This window comes from Dermacentor silvarum, chromosome 3, assembly GCF_013339745.2.
Source record: "Dermacentor silvarum isolate Dsil-2018 chromosome 3, BIME_Dsil_1.4, whole genome shotgun sequence".
Lineage (NCBI taxonomy): Eukaryota > Metazoa > Arthropoda > Arachnida > Ixodida > Ixodidae > Dermacentor > Dermacentor silvarum.
In genome coordinates, this window is record NC_051156.1 from 100032420 (window position 1) to 100058529 (window position 26110).

General features: G+C 44.8%; 1 protein-coding gene across 1 annotated transcript in view; it reads right to left on the reverse strand.

The window, feature by feature from the left end:
• Nucleotides 1–26110, reverse strand: part of LOC119445613 (clustered mitochondria protein homolog) — a 65091-nt gene that overhangs the window by 25327 nt on the left and 13654 nt on the right. Inside the window, 17 exon segments of the mRNA XM_037709875.2 lie at nucleotides 796–1058; nucleotides 1392–1452; nucleotides 2324–2488; nucleotides 7236–7308; nucleotides 7805–7875; nucleotides 8542–8619; nucleotides 12052–12110; nucleotides 13319–13381; nucleotides 14898–15042; nucleotides 16288–16378; nucleotides 16931–17036; nucleotides 18062–18140; nucleotides 19020–19074; nucleotides 19193–19233; nucleotides 19357–19554; nucleotides 21780–21897; nucleotides 23544–23772. Coding sequence (XP_037565803.1) covers nucleotides 796–1058; nucleotides 1392–1452; nucleotides 2324–2488; nucleotides 7236–7308; nucleotides 7805–7875; nucleotides 8542–8619; nucleotides 12052–12110; nucleotides 13319–13381; nucleotides 14898–15042; nucleotides 16288–16378; nucleotides 16931–17036; nucleotides 18062–18140; nucleotides 19020–19074; nucleotides 19193–19233; nucleotides 19357–19554; nucleotides 21780–21897; nucleotides 23544–23772 — 1895 coding nt within the window.

The following is a 26110-nucleotide window of genomic DNA, read 5'->3' on the forward strand; positions in this document are numbered from 1 at the left end:
TCCGTCGTGCGAAAGGCAGTGTGGGGACAAGAGGGAGGGAGCGGAGGCGACGTTTAGCTGTGGCACCAAATGTGTATCTTGCGACCAGGCGCAAGGGGAACTGGCGTCTTAATCTCCCACGTGAAAGGAGGAAAGCTGGAAGGCAGCGCAAGAGGGAGGGGGTGGAGCTTCTACTCTGCCGGCAACTGTGTACTTGTACTTTGCGCTGCTCCGGGCTGTCGTGCGCGCCGTATCTTGAAAGTGATCTCCACACGGCTTTTACCTTTGTATGCGCTGTGCATTTCCGTACAGTTTCTGCTGAAGCGATAGACCGCACGAACCTTCGGTCGCTGCTGCCGCCGCGCTTGCTCAAGCCAACGTTCTGACAGTGGTTGTCTGCGGTCATCGAGTGTGATCTACTCATGCTTGTTCAGTTAGTAAGCGAATGTGTCCAAGTTTATGCAGCCGATAAATACTACTATCCTTACTCCGTATAGCCCTCTACTAATTTGCTATCGCAATTGATGCTTCGCCTTTCGAGCGATATTGCGACTTTTCCATGCATCCAGTGGTCCCGCGTTACTTTATCGGCTTTCTTCTCTCTGTCTTTTTTTTTTTGCTGGACGCAACAAAAAGTCATGCCTTGCGTTACTTTTGTGCTTTCATTTTTTTCTTAATGGATGCAATGAAAGGTTACCCCTCGCGTTACAATCGTGGTTGCATTACAATCGAGTAAATACGGTAATGCATAAGCTACTGTCATTTCATTGATTTACTCGACCCACTGAGTGGAAGTGCCCATCTGGAGGAACCCACCTGGAGAATGTCATCCTCCGTGAACGGGGCCCGCGACCGGTGCTCCAAGGTGTACTCGCGGTGCAGCAGCTGCAGGCCCGTCTTGAGGCAGATTGAACGCAGGAGGGAGCATTTGTGCAGACGCAGGCTCTCGAGAAACTCGTCCGGACACGCACCCACCGACACGGCCGTCGAGGGCAGCTCCCAGCCGTAGTAAGACCGCAGCTCCCCGCGCAGTTGCTCCCACAGGGAGCGTGGCGTCAGGCTTGCCCACTCACTGGTGTCTGCACGCACAAGTATGCAGTTAAAATTGGGGGCCTGCCCTCTTTCCAAAATGATGGGCACGCGTGCAGCTACTCTCGTTCTCGACGAACCTTCTTCCCAAGCCGCTGGACGTACAAATTTTTGGGTGTAGAACGTCTTTACTCTCATTGTTAGTGACAAATCAATAATGTAGGACCCAATAAAGTATGATGTGCCTGCCCCCTTTGTCCGTTAATGCTTGAAGATGCAGTTCCATTACAAGCAACAATGCACCAGCGGAGGTTTACCAATGAAGAGTTTACCGAACAGGGTTGCACTGTATGACAATGCGAAAGATAGCATTATGCCCGTACCTTGTACAGAGAACAGGTTGTGCCTTCCCTTCCTCTTGCCCTTCTTCCGGTTACTCTTGAGCTGCGAGACAGGAACAAATTGTGTTGAAAACAAACTTTGATACAATGGCCAGTTTGGCCAATGTAAGCTGCACTGCAAGACAATGAGACCTTACAATAACAGCATGTAAAGCTGGTGGTGTGGGGCTATTCCCTCGTACAGTGCATAGACAAGTGTACATGGCAAGATAACGCCTCGAAATCAGAAGCACTAATGAAAATAATTATGTTAAGAAACCTCTGCATACATTGACAATTTCAAACGGAACTGTGCTTCAAAATTTATGTGTGCCAAGTGCATTAGTGAAAGAAGTTACAAGATAGGCATACGTGTGCTCACTGTCACAACAGTAAATATGCAGTGGATACTCTTTTTTGATTGTTTACGATAGCAATGACTTCCACTTGTACAATTTCTGACGTGGCTCACTCTTTTTCAAGAAAAATTTACATGAAACCGCCAATATGGTTCGCATAGCTCAACTAATTTTGAGTTCCGGCACGAAATCCATATTTGAGGATGCGACAAAACTTGCAGAAAAATGCAAGAATCGTTATCTGTTTCGTTGCTGTATATTTTTATTGATGCTCAAGTCTGTTGCAATTATTGATGCAATAAGTCTGTTGCTACTCGATTTTCAACAGACAAAATTTATTGGCGCTTGAAGGGGCACCAATTGCACACTGGTACAATACATTACTTAAAATACTAATAATACTGCTACAACAAAATACTATAGCTTTGGTGCTATTCGGCCAATGCTGCATAGGTGCCATAGAACCACCACCATCTAATCCAACCTAACCTATCAACACTGAAACACGATAGTGTCAAGGCCAACAGCAGCAGGTAAAAAAGGTGGGAGTAGGTTACGGCGAGAACACACACGCACCTCATCGGAGGACACGGGTGCCTGGACGTTGACGGTGGGCGCAGCGAGGAAGCAGTTGAGAAAGTGGCTGATAGCGGCCGCCATGTTGGTGGGGTCGACCCCCTGTAGGTAGGTGGTCAGCAGATGCTTGGCTGCACGGGTCAGCAGCTCACCCACCACCACTGCCTGCGATTACGAGCACAAGTAACAATGAGCATTATCGGCACTAGAGGTACAACACAAGGCATGTTACAAACAAAACATTTTAACAAAGCTAAAAAGGCTACTTTGCAGACAAATGGACTACTACTAAATCGTAGAGTATAACGTCCCAATGCTGTACGCAGTTGGCTGTACGGGATGCCATAGCAGAGGGCACCAAATTATTATTGACCATGTCCGGTTCTTTAACATGCACCAAATACACAGTACACGAGCGTGTTTTGCATTCCACCCGCATTGGAATGTGGCTGCCGTAACTGGGGATCAAACCCCCTACCTTATACTTAGCAGTATTTAATGTCATAGCAACCGAGCCACTGCAGTGTGGTAACTGAGCTATGTACTGAGTCGGTGGGTGTGTAATCTCATGAGCACATGGTCCATGCCAGCCTATAAAGTCTTTTTGCCACTTTTTCCTTTGAACTTTACCAGTTTAAATTGAATTCATTTAGTGTGGCTCTTTAGTACCCCTTAAACATAGTTGATCGTTTACAATTGCCCTGCACACTGTGCTGCAGCGCGGTAAGGGATCTTCATCTTCGGTAAAGAAGGCGAGGGGTTTTCAGTGGGGGTGAGCAAATATTTGAAAATTTCAAATTTTGTATTTTAAATATTCGTATTCAATCCGAAAACTAGGTATTCACAAATTTCTGAATAATCTGTTGTATACGAATATTCGGGGGAAAAAAGAAATCCGATATATTGCTGGCTATGTGGAAGCAAGCACGGTTCTCAGCGTTTGCTTCTAAATTATGTGGTTGTACGTGCCAAAACCACATTTGATTATGAGGCACGCCGTAGTGGGGGACTCCGGAAATTTCGATCACCTGGGGTTCTTTAACGTGCACCTAAATCTAAGTACACGGGTGTTTTCGCATTTCGCCCCCTTCGAAATGCGGCCACCGTGGCCGAGCGTTTGCTTCGATCTAATCTATGAATCATCATCAGCCTATATTTATGTCCACTGCAGGACGAAGGCCTCTCCCTGCGATCTCCAATTACCCCTGTCTTGCGCTAGTAGTATTCCAACTTGCGCCTGCGAATTTCCTAACCTCGTCATCCCACCTGACTTTCTGCCGTCCTCGACTGCGCTTCCCTTCTCTTGGTATCCATTCTGTAACCCTAATGGTCCATCGGTTATCCATCCTACGCATTACATGGCCTGCCCAGCTCCATTTCTTCCGCTTAATGTCAACTAGAATATCGTCTACCCCCGTTTGTTGTCTGATCCACACCGCTCTCTTCCTGTCTCTTAACGTTACTCCTAGGATTTTTCGTTCCATCGCTCTTTGTGCGGTTCTTAACTTGTTCTCGAGCTTCTTTGTTAACCTCCAAGTTTTTGCCCCATATGTTAGCACCGGTAGTATGCAATGATTGTACACTTTTCTTTTCAAGGACAGTGGTAAACTCCCACTCAGGATTTGGCAATGCCTGCCGTATGCACTCCAACCCAATTTTATTCTTCTGTAAATTTCTTTCTCATGATCAGGGTCCCCTGTGAGTAATTGACCTAGATAAACATATTCCTTTTACAGACTCTAGAGGCTGACTGGCGATCCTGAATTCTTGTTCCCTTGCCAGGCTATTGAACATTATCTTTGTCTTCTGCATATTCATCTTCAACCCAATTCTTGCACTTTCTCGATGAAGGTCCTCAATCATTTGTTGTAATTCCTCTCCATTGTTGCTCAATAGGACAATGTCATCTGCAAACCGAAGGTTGCTGAGATATTCGCCGTCGATCCTCACTCCTAATCCTTCCCAGTCTAAGAGCTTGAATACTTCTTCTAAGCATGCAGTGAATAGCATTGGAGAGATTGTGTCTCCTTGCCTGACCCCTTTCTTGATAGGTATCTTTCTACTTGTGGAGAACCAAGGTAGCTGTGGAATCCTTGTAGATATTTGCTAAGATATTCACGTATGCCTCCTCTACTCCTTGATTACGCAATGCCTCTATGACTGCTGGTATCTCTACTGAATCGAATGCCTTTTCATAATCTATGAAAGCCATATAGAGAGGTTGATTGTACTCCGCAGATTTCTCGATTACCTGATTGATGACATGGATATGGTCCATCGTAGAATATCCCTTCCTGAAACCAGCCTGTTCTCTTGGTTGACTGAAGTCAAGTGTTGTCCTGATTCTATTGGAAATTATCTTGGTGAATATTTTATACAATACGGAAAGCAAGCTAATGGGTCTGTAATTCTTCAATTCTTTAACGTCTCCCTTCTTATGGATAAGTATAATGTTGGCGTTCTTCCAGCTCTCTGGTACACTTGAAGTTGTGAGGCATTGCGTATAAAGGGCCGCAAGCTTTTCAAGCATGATATCTCCTCCATCTTTGATTAAATCTACTGTTATTCCATCTTCTCCAGGCGCTTTTCCCCTGGTCATGTCTTTCAAGGCCCTTCTAACTTCATCGCTAGTTATAGAAGGAGCTTCTGTATCCGGTTCATCACTATTTCGAATGAAAGTAGCTTGGCTGTTTTGGCTACTGTACAGGTCAGTATAGAATTCTTCTGCTGCTTTTACTATGTCATCGAAATTGCTGATGATATTACCATGCTTATCTTTCAGTGCATACATCTTGCCTTGTCCTATGCCTAGTTTTCTTTTTACTGATTTCATGCTGCGTCCATATTTTACGGCTTCCTCAATTTTTCCCACGTTATAATTTCGAATATCCCTTACTTTCTTCTTGTTGATCAGTTTTGACAGTTCAGCGAATTCTATCTGATCTCTTGAGTTGAACACTTTCATGTTTTGTCGTTTCTTTATTAGGTCCTTTGTTTCTTGGGAGAGCTTCCCTACAGGTTGCTTTGGTGCCTTACCTCCCACTTCAATTGCTGCTTCTGAGATCAGCCTAGTTACGGTTTCATTCATTAGCTCTATGTTATCTTCATCTTCCTGTTCTAAAGCTGCATATTTGTTTGCGAGCACCAGTCTGAATTGGTCTGCTTTCACCCTTACTGCGTCTAGGTTGGCCTGTTTCCTCTTGACTAATTTCACTCTTTCTCTCTTCAAATTGAGAGAAATCCTAGACCTCACTAACCTATGGTCACTGCACTTTACCTTACCTAACACTTCTACATTCTGCACTATGCTTGGATCGGCAGAGAGTATGAAATCTATTTCATTCCTTGTTTCTCCATTAGGGCTTTTCCAGGTCCACTTCCTGTTGGTGCGCTTCCTGAAGAATGTATTCATTATTCGGAGCCTATTCCTTTCCGCGAATTCCACTAACATCTCTCCTCTTGCATTCCTAGAATCGATGCCGTAGTTTCCAATTGCTTGCTCGCCAACCTGCTTTTTGCCCACTTTTGCATTGAAGTCGCTCATGACTACAGTATACTGAGTTTGCACCTTTCTCATTGCTAATTCCACATCTTCATAAAGCTGTTCTATTTCCTCATCATCGTGACTGGAAGTTGGGGCGTAGGCTTGTACTACCTTCATTTTGTACCTCCTATTCAGCTTTATTATGACGACTGCTACCCTCTCACTAATGCTGTAAAATTCATCAATGTTGCCCGCTATGTGCTTATGGACTAGAAATCCTACCCCGGATTCTCTCTTATCTGGAAGACCTCTGTAGCAGAGGACGTGGCCGTTAGTCAGCACTGTGTAAGCTTCACCAGTTCTTCTAACCTCACTGAGGCCAATAATATCCCAGGCAATGCCTGATAATTCCTCAAATAGTCCTGCTAAGCTAGCTTCACTAGAGAGGGTGCGCGTGTTGAACGTTGCCAGGTTCAGTTTCCATTGGCGGCCTGTCCGGACCCAGAGATTCTTAGCACCCTCTGCCACGTCGCAGGTCTGACCGCCGCCTTGGTCAGGTGCTCCGCAGCCACTGGGGACTGAGGGCCATGGGTTAATTGTCGGAGTCATCAGGGAGGTAGTGGCCGAATACTGCACCAGGGAGGCCAATTCCTGTTCTGGTGAGGGAGTGACTTTGATGAAGCTTAGTGGGCCTGCCTAGTTTGGTTGCACCTGAACTAGTATAGCCCCACTAGCTCTCGGCAATATGTATTTTTTTTTCTTTGCCGGTGTCAGGCACCACTCCATGCCTGAAAATGTAGTGGAATGGAGCAGGATTCGAACTTACGACCTTCAGATTTGAAGTCGGGTGTTCTACCTCTACTCCACGCCACGACTATGAATCTATGAATATGTGTCCGATTTTGTGCTGAACTTCGTGATAATTTCGTGCTGCTGCCGCAATTTTTGACTATGGCACGCTTAGCCACTGGACGTATAAGACTTGCGGGAAAACCAGCTTCTAAGTAGCAAGGAGGCAAGGGTTTATGGACAGTGAGGGTGCACTATTTTTCAACGCCGCCCCCAGTCAGCTTATTGCTTGACAGCAAACGCGATGAGTGACAGCTGGCAAAGGGTCAATTGCCTCTGAGTTTAGGGCATTTGATGTTGTATGATAGGCACAGGTTGGCGAGAATAGACAGCTAGTGGGAATTAACGTAATTGCAACGTTCCAACATGTTAAAATAATCAATCTTGCCAATAAATGTATATGCACATCGTTATTCGATATTCAATTCAATATTTGAAGCTACGTATTCGTATTCGATTCGTATTAAAAATTTTGATATTCACTCCCTAGTTTTCATGAACTTACAGAAAACTGTCAGTACCAATGTTTAGTACAGCAAAGACAGCTAGCTCATTGACACGATACTGAAAGGCACTCACATGCAAATACTTGAGCTGTTCCATGGGCGCCAGCATGTCTGCGAGCCGTCCCAAGTACCTCATGTTGATACCCCTGCAAACAGCCACAGAGATAGATACATGTACAAACACAGCAAGTTGAAAGAGGTCCTGCATCGGTTGCTGAAATGCAGCACTGAAGGTATTACAAATTAAATGCTGCTGAGGAAACAGATTTGGGCATCTGAAACGGGCTCTGCCGTCTTAAATTTTGAGCCTGGGTTAAAAAAAAATTGCTCGTACAAAAGTTTGGTTTGAAGCTTAATGCCTCAAAATCTTCAATACTTTGATCTAATACGAGAAAGCAGGTTTGAAATAAAATCTGCAAGGTGCCTGAACAAAAAAGATGCAAAGTTTCATATATCAACTTCTTGTTACTTTATATATAGCCAATGCCAGATGCTGAGTGCTTCAAGGCCAGCCCTATGAGACAAATTCATTTAATGCATAATGAAAGGTGTTTGAGACAAATATTTATTGGGTAATATTACTACAAGGTTGCAGTTGACCATTCAAATGCTCATGCTTAACATGCATTCGCAGTAACTCACCGACTATGCATGGCCTCGCTGAGTGTAATTCCATCGATGGGAGAGCAGGAGTGATCCGCACAGTCTTTCACCTGTGCCGACACAAAATAAATGAAGTTGAAAGTAAATACTACCGTTAAATAAGGCAATTAAATATCAACATAATATCAATATCAAACATACTGACAATGATGCACATGTTCAGTCATGTTCTTTGCGTTAGTTTCCTCATGATTTGGCAGCTGAAACTGAGCTGCTGCAATAAAACCTGCAGGTTAGGTATACAACAGTTGCCATCTCACTGCTATTTGCTGAAGGCTGTGCACCCTGGGACCATGTGGTACAGATCTCTACTAACACCAGCACTAGACAGAGCAACTTCCATGACCAATGAGATGAGTCAGGCTACAGCCACTGCATTAAATACTGTTATTTGCCCCCCGAGTTAGCTTAGGGCAAGAGCCATTGATTGGGCAAGTCCGACCTGTTTTGGGCTGCACTATTACTCAAGCTGAACAGGTATCGCCATAACTTTTAAACGAAAATGAAACAGACAAATGCATGCCCTGTATGCGTGGTGGATCTAGTGTCTGTCAACCAGGAAAGGTTTCTCGATACTGCTGTTGCTAGACAGTCAAACACACGAGACAATGTTAGGATGCAATTCCATGAGCACTCGGAACACCTAGAAGTCCGTCAGTGAACAGTTACGCAATGTACGATGCCCGATGATACAAAAAGTGTTCCTTGGCACTCACAAAAGCGGGTAGTTGGTCAGCGACCAAAAAGTCTGCTGCCTCAATGACTAGACGCCGCTGTCTCTTCAGCTGCTCTTCCTGCGAAGAAAGAAAGAGAGAAGAAAAATTTTAGGGTTCAACATCCCAAAGCTGTGCAGCAGGGTAAGAAGAATACTGCGGTGGAAAGCTTGGGACTAACTTTGGCCACCTGGGGTTCTTTAATGTGAACTCAAAATATGGTATACAGTAGAACCTCGTCTATACAATCACATTTCGCATGATTTCCCGGCAAAATCATTTGCGAGGGAGAACACAAGAAAATTACTTAATACAGTTAGGTTTTTTTTTTAACCAGTTTGTACGTTCCTGGAAAACACGATACAGTATAGACCACTTATAACGTAACCGCTTATAGTGCAGGACCAGATATAGTGCGGTCTTTTCAGACTCCCGTTAATTTTCCCATAGCACTCCATGTATACACGTATCGCTTATAGTGCAGCTGCGGGAAACGAAATACCAGTTACAGTGCGGCTGCCTGGGAGTACGGAAGTCAGCGGAGACGGCGAACGCTCCCCTCAAATGGGTGCCCCAAGGAGTGCTCGAGAAAGAAAGAGAGACGAAGTGGAGGAGAAGGGCGCGTGGTGCGAACGAACAGCCAGTGAGGCTGAAACCAGAATCTTGAGTGCGAGTCGTGAAATATCACGGCGCGCATAGCGAGCGAGGGCCACGAACTGCTAACGCCGGCCAACGCTCGCTTCACGATAACGGCAGCAAACGAAACCTCATGGAGCGGGCGGCGCCGGCACGGCACGGCGAAGGGTGCACGCGGAGACCGTGGAATGTGAGGGAGGAGGGCGTCAACTCCGCCGCTTCGGTGGCTATTCTCGCCCTCCCTCGTAGCTCCCTCACTTGCACCGTGCACGCCCGCCGCCGTGCAGGCGCCACCGCTTCAGCCGGCCCAGCGCCTGCTCTTCGAAGTTTCGTTTTCTGTTGTTGTCGGGAAGTGGGCATTTGCCGGCGTGGGCAGTTTCGTTGGCTGGCCTGGGACAGCGCCGCTGCTTCCCTCTGCGCCGTAGCCGCAGTGTGCAAGATCAACACGTGAATAGAACGTAGAGGAGAAAGAAGGGTTCACTGCCATTTTCTACGCGTGGCTACGGTAGCCGTGGCTGAGACGTCGGCACGTACACGCATCTTCCGGCGCAACGCAGAATCGGCGACCTTGCCATTTGAGAGAGGGAGAAATTTCCGCCGCATTTTTTCCCCTTTTTTTTCGTTTTGTTCGCGCGCGAGATTGAGGGGTCTCTCTTAAGCTTTTACTCTATGGCGGTGCCGGAGCAATGCCGGTCGGAGGCGCCGCCGCGTGAATTATTTTGAATTAACGAGATTCCACTGTAAATTGAATGCAAACGTTCTAGCCGCATTCCTCGACTGTCGCATACGCGTGGCGGCTCGGTGCACGTTTTGCCTATGTGCGAGCCTTGAAAATTGTTGCGTTGGTTATAGTGCGGTACTGCTTATAATGCGGATATTCGTGACTCCGGCGGCTTACGTTATAAGCGGTCTACACTGTAATTCAGCATTAACGTTCAGTACATTAACAAACTGCGATCGTATGATACGTTTCCAGTCCCTAGATCTCATATAAACAAGGCGTGAAGCGCGTGTGATCGTCAACAGTAGCTGCCTGCTGCAGCAGCTTCCCTGCAATACTCACGCATCAGCGTCTCGTGCCACAACAATTTGTGGCGAGTGGGCACGCCAAAACTTCCCGCCAAAATGCTCTGCTCGAAGAAGCTGGTTACCCAGGCTGAATTCGAGGCGCGCAAATGTAAGCTTGCCGAAGCAGCAAAACCAACGCGTGTCTAGGGCCCCATCAGAGCTAGGTGTGCCGTTGTTGTCTCGCAATGCTTCACATGTAGATGTCAACTATGTGCAGTCTGTCAAATATTTTAAACTTCGGATTGTACGTTTTTTTTTCTCGAAAAATATAAGAACTAGGTTCTACTGTACAAGCTATCTTAAAACCTGTCTCCATCAGCATGTCGTACTGCAAGGTGAAGACTAGTGAAAGCATTACACAAGACAACTCGACTTGAGCAATTACCATTATCAGCCTACTTGCTTTTGCACATTAGTAAGCGGTGAAGACAAAGGGCGCTAATCATGTTTGATCAATTGTTTCTAAAAAAGTGACTGCATCTAATGCAGTCAGCACAATTTTCACGCAACACTGCAGTTGTTAGCAAGTCCTAGAAAATACAGTTATACTTCGGTATAACGAACCTCAATATAACAAAATTCTTGATATAACAAAGTAGTTAACTTTTTTATAACTTTTTGCCTATAGACCACCATCTATTTAGAACTTTAATATAATGAAGCGAGTTTATACACAATTTCAACATAACGAAACTTTCACCGCCACCATGAAGGAATACCGAGACAATAAAATGGAAACTTCTGCAGACGCAGATGATCAAATGGTTGAATTACTAGTGGCTGCTTGCAAACACAACTCTTAAATTGCGTGCAGCGTGACCAAGAGCCAAATTGAAGCAGCGTCGTGTTCCAGATACCAAAGCCCAAGGGCGATAAGATCCTTTCGCACCCCGTGTGCTCCATGATTTAGGTGCGAGCCGAGAAGGATGGTGGCTTGATGAGTTCCATCTTCTTGCGTGAGCAAAGGGGAAAGGGGGAGGAAGAGGCCCCTCACGATAATGTGATCAAGCGAGAGGGGGGGGGGGGGCAAGTTGGTGCGCATCTAATTTTTTAGCTCGGCTGTGGACGAGCATGGCTGTCAGCGTGGCTGAGCACATACGCATCCAACGTGCCCCGTTTTAGAGGTGCATGTGCAAAGAGTGGGTATGCCGAGATGGCACGGCATCATGTGCATTGTCTTCCCGTGCCTTTATTACTGCAGGTTGCGTAATCTCAAGTTTCAGAGACCCACTGAAGCAAGAAGCAGACGAAGCTTTTGCTCCCCGCTGCAGGCACGCTTTACGATAGCATTGCCCCCCTGCAGGCAACCCTATCGGCCATGGGGGCGGATGACTGGCTTTGCTTCGTACTGCCGATGTGAAGATATCGTGGACATGCCATGAAACCGTATTTTACGTTGTCGAGTCGACAATTCAACAAAATGAATTTCTTTCTCACTCAAATTTGCCTTTTCTGACTGCCTGATAAATTGTAAAATTTTGTGGCCCCTTCAGTGTAAAAAAGGTTATAGGAGACTGTACTTATTTGCATAAAAGGTTGAATTTTAGTGTAATGACATTTCAACATAAAACCAAATTGCCGATTTTACCGACTTTGTTATATCGAGGTTTAACTGTATTCGCAACGAAGCATTATCAGCGCTGCGAGTTGTGAAACACTAACAGGTTCTTAGGCAAGCTAACACTTTGCGATAGCAATCTAGAGCCTTTGAACATGTGCATGCTTTGACAGAACAACACAATCATATGTGCACAGTTCTGTACATGCGAAGAAAAAGAAGAGATCAACAAACTAAGTATAATCACTTACATCACCAGCGTGCTTCACTCCAGGAGAGAACACATCAGGATTGAACCGGATGTCAAACTCTGCAAGAAACAGTAAGTGGCTGATCAGTCTCCAATATGCAGTGCCTAACATGCTGGCCCCAGGAAACGACAGGTGGTCATTAATGAATCACTAACTCAATCAATTAACCTATACCTCAAATATAAAGAGCACTACCATTCACCACATTTATTAGTACCATATTTACCCAAATATAACGTGCACATTTTTTCCGAGAAAATGGGTCCCAGAATTGCCTGCGAAAACTATGTTGGCAACATTGGCAACAGCTTACTGTCAGAGCCATCAGACGCAGGATGGTGACAGAACATTTTCCTGAAGGTTGCTGAGAGTTCATTTTGTGCTAGACTACTATATGGAGCAGTATTCTCAGTCTATCACTTTCGTGAGCTTTCGCGCGACTCGGCACCGGATGGTTTGATGGCCGCCAGTGCTTCCAGCACCGTGTGAAGCTCGCAATCTGTGCACAGAGCCAGGAATGCCGTCGGCCGTATAGCACCTCGACAAGTATGATGCTGAAAGTTACGTAAAATCTTGCGAAAGTGATAGAAGTGTCTCTAAAAGTCATTGCTCAATAATATCGCCCCTGCTTGCTTGGTATCTGTGGCCAGTGAAGCGCAAATGGCGATGGCGCTTTTATTATGAAAGGTTCTTTTTTATTTAAAAATTGTGCATGTCTCGTTCTTTCTGAATACAAAGGTGGGGGACGTGCTACATTTTTTCTGTTTTAAATCGGGGGCCCGTTACGTTCAGGTGCACTTTTATTTTCTTACTGTAAACCCGGGAAAAATAGGGTGCGCATCAGAATCGTGCAAATACGGTACCCTCTCTGTTGATTATTTCACTGTTTAGGTTTTTACCTTGCACTTCAAAATAGAAAGTTCTCTCACAAGCCTTGAGCCGTGGGAACTCAACTGAACTCAACATGTATTTACCCTACACTATAATAACAACATTTGAAACCAAATCCACAAACAAAATCCCGGCAGAATTGGCACAACTTTCAGCTGCTACAGTAAAGAAGATGAGGAAATCAAGGGGCAAATGCGGATTTTCGGTTTATTTATGACCAGCTGTTTTTTTTTTTTTAATATAGCCACTACAATGCATCTACTATAGCCTACAATAAAAACCCCAACCTTGTGCTTGGCAACAGAATGTCACAGCCACCAAGTTAGTATGCCAGGCACGCATGTGTCATAAAAAGATATCAATGTGAGGATCTCACCTGTATCCTTCAGGGACCCGACACCCCGAGCTGCCTTGATGATCACATCTTTCTGACTTTCGGCTACACAGGCAAAGAAACATGCAGCCGAGAATGAGTAATCAAATAGGTCACACCAAACTAAGTAACATTTCAGGCTTTATTCTGAAGTGCCATAAAACAAATACCTTTCCTCAATTCATGATATAAGTGTACGCCTTATTTTCCAAACCTGCTCAGTGGTTTACAAGAAATGCGGTACTAGAGGGCTCGATATGAACTTTGACCACCAAGGTTTCATTAACATGTGCTTAAGGGGGCACATGGGCATTGGAGATTTTTTCATTTATGTTATTTTTCAAATCCTAATATATCAGGGTGCACCTCCTGGCAACAAAGTAGCTCGACATGACAAGTCGTTGAGGAAGAAAACACGGTATTCGTCTTATGAATTGCTCAGTTCTGCCCATGAAAGTGCTGAAATGATCCATTTTGTGCCATTTGCCATTTTAAAACCATCCATCACAGCCAAGGCATATTGGTATTGTTTGAAAGAGCATCTTTCCAGTTTGCTTTCATGCCAAAGATGGGCCTTCAATGCTGCTAGAGAAGAACGCTTCCTGGTTTTGTAGCATGAAATGTGTATTCTAGCGCTTTTTTAAATTCTTGCATTTTTTTTCAAATTAAGATTTTTGCAAGCATAAAATTTTGGGAGCAGTACTGTGTCCCAGCTACTCATTCACTCCTCTTGATTTCTTCATTGCCTGAATGATAGAGAGTGAGAGAGTGCACAACAACTATAAAATAGTGTTTAAGGATGTTGAAAGATTTTGAAATTAGTAGAAATCACCAATAAAATTCCACACGCGCAAAGTTGCAACTTTAGAATTTCATAACTTCAGCTAAAGTACAGATACGAACATGAAAAATGCAAACTTGCACTCGCTGAACATTCTGGAGTACTATACCTGCTTAAATTTTAGCTTTCTTGGTGCTGATAGCACATTTCTTTGCAAGTCACACCCCAAATTTATAACACAATAATAACTAACTTTTTTTTCATTGATTTCAAAAGTAATTGCATATTTACAATCGGCACACTAGATTGAATATTTCCCGAAATTTTCGCGAGTCTAAAACCACTCAAACTTGTACTTGGTTGCAGAGTGCCACAGTCGCAGATCCAGCGCAGCAGATTTTAATCATTGTAGACAGTTGCATGGCCAACTAATGTCTCTGTCTCTCCATTTAATTTCACTTGATAAAGTCAACATTACGCTGCAGCTGACAGACTTTCAAACACTTCAACAGCATGCAAACAAAAGAAGCCCAGGCATAAAGCTTCCACATGGAATCCGTGCTGGGGCTTCCACTGTCCAATCTAAGGTTCTGTATTTCAGTGAACCCTCTGTCTCGCGAATGCCTTCTGAACAGTTCTCAGGGAGACTATGCATGATAATGAGTTGAAAATATAATACTTGCTTGCACATTAAAGTGGCACTGACACAAAGCACAAGAGTTAAGGAAACAAAACAAAACCAAGGCGTGTAGACTTCGACGCATTGCAAGTGGCTGGAATGAGGCAACAGTAGGTGTGTACCTTCGGACGACACGCCATTGGTGCCAGGACTGTCTCCGTTTGTTAGCCGCTCTGCTGACTTCCTGATCTCCCCGGGCATCAGAGGCGGCTCTGACTTTTCTTTTTTCTCCGTCTCCTTCTCCGGTGACCCTTCCTTGGAGTCATCCTAAAACACGTGAAGTTATTCAGCGAGTGATTAAATGTCTCTACTAAATGCCAAGTGAACAAATAGAGGGGTGAAAATTAATGAATATGAAAGTAAGTTTACACGTGACCTCAGGGCCTAGGAACCTAGGAAGATGAATTCGTAAAGATGGTTGCTCCTTATTATTCAATGTTCGCTTCCAGGTTGCTTACAATGTCGTAAGATAGTCATCCTCATGGTATTAGATACTGTACTATATTTGAAGGACCATAAATAAGATGAACTGGTCCAATAAGTCAAGTGTGCCAACTAGCTATATCTAACCTAACTAGTAAAATGACCTACACTACAAAGTTTTCCCACCCTTTTGGGTGCACCTTGCCCCGCAAAAATAATCATCAATGTTGTACACTTCCTTTCAAACTCTACACTTGCCCCTTTCCTGTCAAAATCACTACGTCATGCTGATATGTGCAAGCCGTTCGCGACCTGAAAATACTGGGAGCGCAGCTTTAACCCTTTAACACCCAAATTTATTCCGAAAAAAAAAGCACACTAAATTTCTTACATTTTTTATGTAGTCATAATTTTTTCTATGTCATTCTGATTCTGAAAATATTTGATTGGTTATTGGTTAGAAAAAAAAAAAAGCTGTTCTTGAGGGCAGCTTTCCCTCAATGCTGATCTGACCTAAGTTGTCTTTGGCAATTGGGAGCAGCCCAACATCTGGCTGATGAGTGTGACTCGTCATTGGCGATATTGGTACAACCTACCATGACGAGTACAGCTGGGGATTGGAGGTTAAAGGGTTAAAGAAAGAAAATGCACGCAAGATTATTCTTGGTGAACAAGACAAAGTTCAAACAATGCCAACTTTTTTTGGCATGTAGTCTGAAAAACACCACGAGGAAAAGGCTAGGACAAATTAAAGTAAGCAACTAGGAACAAGTTCCCATTGAAGTAGAGGGACTGAAGACAGGCTTGCAGGAGGAACACGAAAACCACGACAGTGGTACAGCAAACTGCACGCAAATAATGCCATACCTAGCAGCCTACACTAAAACACCAGCAGTGCGAACTACAAGGCTCCCACTGCTGGAAGAAGTGTCACCGGTTCTTCTGGCATCTAGCGCACAATGTTCAACAGTTGTTCCACTTGTGGCACTTTACAGTGTACGGCCACCAGGCTGTTTCCTTTCCCTCAAGGAGCGACAATTTACTCGTATGGCGCCGAAGCAAGACGAGCTCGCATGCTGGCCAACTCACCTTCGCCTCCTCGCCATCCCTTGTCAGCTGCTTCTTCTCTAGGCTTCGTAGGTGGAAGGCGGCAAGCTTCATGAACAGCACGTACCGAGCACTGCAGTCACAGAAAACATTGCCATACGGAATAAACGCCAACGCAGCTCGACAATTCGGGTGACGATCTGTCCTGAGCTCAAGAAATGAGCACGAATGAAATGGACGAGCTCATGCTGGCAAGATGAACATGAACAATTCAAGATGAATGGCCAGAGAGTGTCTAGAAATAACAAATGGAAGGGACGAGACTCGGTGTGCTCAAGAAAAAGAGTAAGTGACAATGAATGTGTGAAGAACTTGCACGCTGCATAGGCTCCTTTGTATGTGTTAGTGCTGACAGTGCTGGCTAATCTAAAAATGCCTTACTGCAACACAAATTGCCATATTTTACGGGTATTTTTCAACACCAAGCACAATGCCGTGCTACGTAATGAATGGGCAAAGCATTGTTAGGCCCTGCACAGGCACACAGCCAGCTGAAAAATATAGTTAGATGAACAACACTGTTCTTCCTTAATACAGTGCGAGCTTTATTTTTGAGCTTATCAGTTTGAGAAAGCAGCTCGCATTACATTCAGATTATGCTCTAAACAAGAGCTGGGACACTCACTCGACAAAGGCGTCAATCAGCTCCTGTCGGAGGCAACACAGCTTGTGCTTGTGTTCCCGCGGAAAGCCAGCCGCTCGGGACTCCTTGCACAATTCCACACCATCCACTGCAATGAAAGGAATGGAGCTGAATCTCGACATGTCAAGAATGCTTTATTTCCAAATGGAGATGCCACTGACCTTGTACTTCCAACAATCGGCTGTAATTCCCACAATTGAAAAACCTGATGCATTTCCTTCCAAGATTATACGTACTAAGCTGAGCTCTCTGATCAGCTGAACAGTTTAGGGACCATTTGTTTAACCTTGCATAACTTCAAAGCACTTCTGTTAAACATTGGACCTGTGACAAGTGACTACGGTGAACAATGTAATACAGTCACCGTAACAACTGGCACGTGCAATCGTACAATTATGCATGGTGAATCTTGTGCAAGAGCTGCCTGATCTTGTGCAATAACGTGTGGGCAGCTAAAGGTGCTATGCTGCAATTTGCTCTAACAAAAAAGCTACTGCTGCTGCTCAGACTTTTCTGTGCCTCTGTCAGAATATTTTTTCGACACTGCAGTAGACCTATTCCATATGCAGCGAGATTGGCTATGCATAGAAGTAGGCCTGAGAAGAAATTGAGGGACAATCCTAAACCAGTTCTCTGTAGAAGCAACCATCATTTAGTGCCGAGTATAAGCTTACCTGTCTCTTCTAAAAGCAGTGTCCTGAATTTGAGGTGCTGACATATACCGTATTTATTTGAATATGAGGCGAGGTTTTTTTGTCAGAATTTTTAGCCTCGAAGTCACCCCCCTGCCTTATACGCAAATTTTGCCTTTAGGTGTGGCTTCACGGCAGTGCAAATTTCGCCTTACAGTGTGGCTTTATGGCAGCGCGTGCCGTGAAGCCACACATAAAGGCAAAATTAGCATATAACCCACACTCCGCGTGTTGAAGGGCAGACAGAGGAGATACATGAATTGCGAGAAAAGGCAGGGGTGTGATGCAGTCATGTGTTCAACAGGTGGCCTGTTTTAATAAGTGGTTGTCAATATTCTCTAACAGTCAGTTTTCTTTTTCTTTTAAAGCAGTCTTTTCAATCACGACAATAGCAGAAATAACGTAAAACAGGGCCACTCACAAATGAGGTAGTTGACATCGGGAGGGAATGTCCGCAACAGGTCCAAGATGTAGTGCCTGTTGTCATTGCCCGTAATGCCCTGCAACGAGGAAAAAGATGACACTTCATGCAGAAAGCTGAGCTAGCTGAAACCTGAACATTAGAAACAGATATTTTCAGCATACTTAAAAAAAAAATTTCCCCCTCTCAAGTGCTTGCAGCATATAAATGACCACACAAATAAAAGAGGTGGCGTTTGTCCTTCTCTGTATAAAAAGAACATTTTTAAGACGGATTACGCCCTCTCCTTCCTTTGAAATCTTGAACTGAACTGGATGAAAAGTCAACAGAACAGCAAGGATGCTGGTCTCAACTAACCTTAATTGAAAAAAAAAAAAAGGGGGGGGGGGGGGGGGGCGTCGCTCTCATCGTCGCTACGAAACCGAAGATATTTGATTCGCAAATCAAAGAGTTTGAATATTCACTATTCCTTCATATTTGTATGTTAGAATATTTGCACAACCTTAATTTAAAAAAAAAAAAAAAAAACCATCCTTGCAAGGTGCGTCTGCCTCGTTCGCCTTCAACTACCCTAAAGCAGGACATACAGAAGGTCCACCTCTAAACGGCAACACGAAGGCTAGGCTGAAAATAATAAGAGCTAGCTGGCTGCATCAAGATAAGCTTTTGAACCTTTAGAGTTGTGCCAGTACAGATAGTAAGAAGGTTGGCACATCAAGGATTACAGCCCATTTCGCAGAAAACCATAGGGAAGCTAGACTTGTTTCTTCACATCCACTTATGCAATTATTAGTGCCAGATCCTTCCAAATGATGTATTTGATAAAATTCAAAATGTCAGTTTTCCACTGTGCTTCATTCACCATTATAACAATGGCAGAGAGAACCGAGTATGCAATGTTGGCATAATTTCAGTCACCTTTTAGCAGCAGCGTCCAAAGTTAAAAGGGACCACTCACCTTGCACTCAACAGACGAGCACAGCTCTACTTCTTCGTTCTTCTCGTTGATCACACTGCACACAAGAGAGACGGCAAACAATGATCAGCAATCACTGTCACCCGTAATACTACGCAGTGTACAAGCAAGCGCACAAGAGAAAGACCTTGTTTATGAAGTATGACCAAGCTCACCTGTGAGGTAGTATTTTCAGCGCATTTCCAGCCTTCTTCAACTGCAATAAGAGCGCACACATTTCAGGCTTGGAAACACGCGAATTCATTCAAATAGTGATGAAAGCGAGGAGATTACTGAATGCGGCAAACAGTTTATGCAGAATGGGAAGAAAAAAACTGACCAGCTCGAGGTAGTCGGGATGCGTGACGACCGTCTTGCCGAAGTCGACCGAACCGTAGACGACCGACTGGTCCTGCTCGCGCTCGAGGATGCCAGGGATGATGGACTGCGCCGTGACCCGGTAGCCCCGGTAGTCCACCACCACCGTGCCCAGCGTGCATAGGCCGTCCACGTCCACGGCCGCATACGCTCGCACGCCCTACACCGGTGGCCAAGCAAGGGCACAGGACGTCAATGCTAAAATGTAAAGCTCCTTGATGGGAACTAACATTAACACATTAAAGGGACACTGGAGGGACACACCAAATCAGTGTAGACCGATAAAGTATTTTCATTGATTTCGCTGTAATAGGTTGTTTATTAGCACAGTAACAGAGGTCAGATTTCTATTTTTTAAATTTCACACGAGAACCCCAGCACCTTTACATCAGTGTGACGTCCGAGATTTCAAAGTTACTTTTCTCATGTTTGGGTGGTTGTTACGCAGCAAAAGTTCTTGAAACTTGCCAAGTTCAATCTTTCGCTGCTTTAGAATACAGTGCAGTACATCTTAGCAGATCAAAATTTAATCAGGTAGACGCCGTCAAAATTGTGATGTCACAGTGGACTGGTGTGGAAACATTAAAGCGGCGGCGCTACCCCATATTTTTTGTTTTTGCATCTTTTATTGTTCGTCAAGACTCCTCATCAGAGTAGGTTTTTTCTTTATTGTATTGTAGAAGCATAATTTACTAATACAACTACGTTTATTTTTCTCTTTAGTGTTGCTTTACGATGAAATGAAACGACTTTTGCAGATGCGACAGTAACACAATGCGATCCATGATTGACAGACCTAGTAGAGTAGGTTGACGTAGGAACACTTGTTTCCAAACCACCTCGTGGATTTCAGAAGTTTGGCGAGCCACAACAATCCGTTTACGGAAGGGACAGCACTTCTAGCCCTACTAACTTTAAATTTCATTACTAAATTATATACATTTGCATGCAGCATTTTCAAGTTTAGGGATATGACAACGAATAGAAGTACAGTAGGATCTCGGTGATACGATCATGCCTAATACATATCTTGGGATGATAAGAATTTTTCAGAAGGTCTGGCCCAAGTCCATTAGCTAACAACATGCTAAATTTTAAACGTTATGAACAGCTTTTCTCGCCAATACGATGATACAAACAATCGAGCCTACACGCGTTCCCTGGCGAGGAGGCTCCAGCACACGTCAGGCCAGCAGGACGGCCGTGTCGATGTGCCGGTCGCATTCCTGTAGCTGGGGCGCCCTATATGACTCCACCATGATTACAACCCCACGTGTACACCATCGCCCTTAACTTCTCTTTTGACATACGCAGCACAGTCGGCGTCACCCTTGTGCAGAGCGTGGAAAGGCCTCCGGGGCGCTCTGGAGGCAGCAAGCAACTACCGTTAGACGTCGCTGGCTAGCTCTGGAGCACCCCGGCAGCCGCCGTTCTCGAGCTCTACACAAGGGTGACGCTGACTGTACATGCAAATTGTCGGCCATTGTCAAACACCTTGTAACATTATCAGGAGCCTCCAATCACACGCGCTGACCCAGTCTTGCCACGTCGGCAAGATCAGCCGCATTCATTTCCATGGGTAGCCTTATCTGTCTTTTCCACGCCTTCAGTCACCTTCAGCACACAATAACAATTGGAAACTTTCTACCTTTCCCCCTGTCACATTGCACGATACGTTATCATGCATAAATCATGTCCTTATCACCCTTAAGCCGCAGCTAAGACACAGCGACGAAAGAAACTCGAGATAATCAGGCAGATCTTGAAATGTCGACCTCGGAACAAGCAAAGTACGCAGTTCGCTGTTGTCAAAATGTGCGCGAAACAAGCGCGCCCGTGATTCAAATTCGCGTCAGCCAATAGGAGTGCTCCTTGCACTCCACATGACTGCAGTAATCAATCGTAAGACTTGTCTTCCCTTTTCGTGCTTCCTTTTGTTGGTTTTATTTCTGCGTGGAGAAATACAGCACCACTTCTATCTAAATCTCCGTTTCCTTGTGTTTACGGCGATACCAAGATGGTGGCACTGCGTCAATGGAAAGCTGTGCTCACACGATCATCAGTGAGATAGCACCTCCCGAAGCCCGATTTTCTTCCAGATTTTGAAGACGACACACTAAAAAAAGCGCAATTTTATCAAATTCTGCGGCATATTTCTTACAAATATTTTGCACTGAGATAAAGGAAGGATTGCGGAACAAAAAAAATTTTAAAATAGAAAATTTTAAGCAACTGAGCTATTTCATTGTTATGTCCCCGCTTAATTTCCAGATTTTTAAAATCATTTTTGGGCGATATCAATTATTGCACCATCCCGAGAGATATGTATACTCAAGATTCTACTGCACACATCGCTGCAAACCTTGCAGGCTTTCCACAACTTACTTGCAAGTCATTGCAGGGCGCCGCAAAAGCTGCTGCATCACCACCCAATTCCTTGTAGTGGTCTCGTACATCAAAGCCCAAGCTAAAGAAGATATTATTCCAGATGAACATCTGCATCCTGCAAGGAAAGAAGTTTAGGAATGTCATTCCTTGTATGCACTGCATTGGCACTGCACAGAGAATGCATGCCACCACTGACTAGGTGTGCATTTGGGAATTCAGACAGCTAAACATATCAGCGTGACTTTCCTGATCACCCGTGTTGCTCATCTCAAGAGAGAGAGATACTTTAGTGGCCATAAATACTGGATTCCAGGTCGGCACGTAGCTTTAGAAAAACACATCTACACAAAACTCCATGCTGCACTCCAAGACTGAGCACAGCAGTATGAACATACAGTTGTCAGTTTGAACATCAATGAAACTTTGATAAGAGGACCATTTGATTCGCCTGCACCACGGTGAACCAGTGAACCGTGATATACGAGAGGTTCATACTAATTTGTGCAGTTCGACCACAGTGGTGCAGGTGCAATGTGACACTCAAAACTAATGCTATGCAGTGCAGTCGTTAGGTCTTGTTTGCCTAATGTGCACCGCCCATGCAAATTTGTGAATTTCCGAACCACAGGTATAGTCAGCTTCTGAGGCATAAACACACACATGTTGCGTAGACACAGCAGATCCACTTGCCTATCGGCAGCTAATAGACCTGGATCTTTGCACATGTTTTCACACTTTACGAAAGACGCGCTGCTTTTGTTACTGTTTCCTCTATGCGCGTCGCATTTTCATTTCGATCGGTCCTGACGACCTGGATGAACCTTGTAGCAACAGAGGAGGACTTTGCCTGACATGGCACCGTTCTGCGAATTGTGGCGTTCAGGTGCTGTGTATGCAATCCCTGCATCGGGCTGACATTGCAGAGCGCTCGCAGTGACAAAGTCCTCTACTGTGTCAGCCAGGGCGTCCCATCCGCAGTGCGCTAGGCGCTCATTCTTCACCAAAATAAAGTGAAACACTCATTTGGGTGGCATCGAGCAAGAGGTGCTTTGCAGCGCACGCAACCTGTGGCACTGTGCGGGTCTCTACATCAAATATTTGACAAATAGAATAGTAGATATTTGATTTGCGAAGCATGTTGCACGGCTGCCATCGCTTTCCTACTATCATCACAACCTCTGCAGCAGCTCCGCACCGAGTTTTTCACTCAGCGAGTAGATTCGGTGCCATGTACAAGTGAGGTTACCAAATTTCTTCATTAAATATGGGCACACTGCTGCAGCAACCATTTGACAATTGTTTTCTTAGTCCATTCAACATTGTAACATTTCAATAATTTAACTATTGCTTCCAGTGCCGTGTAATCCAAATTAAAGCGCTTTTTACTGTATCACAAAATGCAAGTCCTGCTTGCCTAAATTACACCTCCTTTTGCTATGCTTGCAAGAAAGTCATCGCGCTCGCCAACTAATTACAGGATAGAAGTTTCAGTGTACATTTGTGTTATTAATCTGCGGTTTACACTGACTTGATCCTCACATGCTGAAAAAATTGCATCTAAAATTTAGGAGTGCACTGAAAGGAAGCCTCCTCAGATCAATGTTCAGTCAGCAATACTCCGAGTGAGAACAAGTCAACAATGCAAATGAAGTACTTTACCTACGGGAATGATACATCCAAAGCACTGACCCCCCAAAGAAGTAGAAATGCAAATTCTTTACTTCATGCTGTACTGTACAATGAAGTGGAAAGTGCACTCACTTGGTCTCCTCTCCAGGATTGATGGCCATGACGTTGCCATCGACCACAGCGACGGCACCTCGCGTGGCAGCAGCCACGAAGTCGCTGTGCACCTTGAACACAGCTCGCTCGCGCAGCAGCCGCTCGGGCAGGGTCTTGCGAGGCAGCTCGCGCGTCGTCTGCAGCTCGTCGTTCCAGTCACGCGTCTGGCCCGGGATGTGCTCCTCGTAGCCCAGCTTGAATGAGAATGCTGAGGGGGGAAGGCACGTGCAACGGTGAAAGGACAAGTCACAAATGTCATTAGTGCGAATTAAAATGGGTAAATAAGACTAAACAGACTAGAACGCAGTCCTTGACTTCTGTACGAGATGTCTGTGCAGTGCTCTGCCCCAGTGTCTGCAATGGATGCTTGCCATCTGTCCAGGGACAAAGGCAACACAAGAGAAAGGGCTCGGAGATGCCGGGATATTGACAGCAGACCTGCCCACAGGCTATGAGCAGTTAATTAGGCTCGCAAGGAACTAATGCACTTCCTTTACGGAGAGGGCCTGAATGCATTTATTATGCCGCGCGGTAACCTGCGCCAACAATGAGAAAAATAAGGCCCACAGGTTTTGTGTGTGTTATACAATCAACGACCGATTTTCCGGACGCCCGATTTTTCGGACATGCCAAGTATTACGGACGCCTTCGTGGCACCGCCATGTACTCAATGCATAAGGACGTCTGAAATTTCAGGCACAAAAAACCGTCACCATCTGATTTTCCGGACTTTTTGTCATGTCTGAAGGTTCGAAACGGCACTTATCGAAGCCATCACCTACGCAAGTTTGCTTATCTCGCCGCCTCAAACCGGTGCTCTTGCAAGCAGATCCGCTCGCAGCCATAGCCACCACCGCGGCAATGCTACACCTAGCTGCTTCGAGGTTCGCTACTAAGCTTCTTGCTGTTCGGTACCTTGTTTTTCATTTAAACAATTCGCCACTGTTAGCAAGGGCGCCGGCTCCGCCTATGTAATCCTAGCCAACGGCTTCAAAGCTTTGAAAGCAGGACGCGTTGCATAATGCCGGGTCTGAAAGTCAGCTTCGCCTTACTACAGCAGTGTTACGCGGTGAAGTGTATGCAAAGTATTGTGGTGAAGCATAACAAAAGTGGGAAGGGGCAATTGTGACTGGGCACGGTATGTATTACTTAATTACACACGCTTGCACCCGCCGTCTCCTGTTACAGTACGAGCACCCATATGCCTCATAAGTGAACTGGCAGGCCTTTAGAGCTATTTCAGACGTGCCTGTGGCGATTCGAGGCTTGTGGCAGCAGTAAAAGGCATGCATTCGATTTTTCGGAATGCCCGATTTTTCGGACCTTTTCACAGCCCCTAGAGAGTCCGAAAAACCGGACGTTGACTGTACATCGATATCAACTGTACCTGGCCCCTTCCGTTGAATCAGCAGTGATGTGAGCAACTAGTGAGACTCTCTACTGAGGGGGCTTGATCACTTGTACAGTAGACATACGTTAATTTGACTCCGGTTAATTCGATTTACTGCCTAATTTGATCGCGACTGAACATTCCAGCTGGCGCTTATGTATTTCTATGGACTCCAACTTTCATTATTCCAATCCTAAAATTAGCCCCTTCGCCAAATAATTCAAACTTTACCTGCCAGCAGGCTCGTGCCTGGCCTCTATGGTGACGCGACTCCAATAGCGACCACTTTAGTGGCAGCATCTGTCTCGGAGAAGCTTAGGGATCTGTGAATGCGTTGAACACATGTCATCTCCCGTCAAAAACGTCTATTTACGACCTGCCCTAGGAATGTTTTCAAGCAATAACTGTAGCTCACAATGTACGATTACAGTATTTACCTAATTATAATGCGCGCCTCTTTTTTTTTTTTCACCAAAAAATGAACTGAAAATTACCTGTGCGACACAATCAGATACGAAACAAGAACTGCCTTAGCATTTGTATGCTTTACCGTATAACACAGATGCATTGCGGCGAAGTTGCCTTTAAAAACCGTGCGGCACAGCTGACTTTAGGAAACCGGCCCTCTTGCGCAACATTTATATATATATATATATATATATATGCTAAAAAGTCAGCTGCACATTACATTTTTACTTTGTTCAGAATCTGGCAAATTACTGGCAAATGAATCAGGGGTGCGTTTTGGCATTTTTTTCACCACCTTAATTCGAGCTGCTGGATAATTCAATCAATTTTGTCGGTCTTGTCTGGGCTAAATCAATGGAAGAAGAATGTACGAACTACTAATGTATGAACGAAAACCACCTTGCCCAACTTTCAGCCTTGTTAGTGATGTACACATATTGAATAAAGTTCTCTCTCTCTCTCTCTGCACACCATTGAATGTCTAATGTCTATGACAAGCAGTTACACAACACTGTACTTACACGTAATCTCTCAAAGAATATGCTCTAGACCATGTGATCTGTTTGCATTTCAATTTATGCTGATGATACCCGCATCAGAACCTAGGAAATTTGCTCTAGTGAGTGGCCACCATTGTATAACATGCCACAACCTAAAATGAGAACGTTTCAATGCCACCAATAAAGTG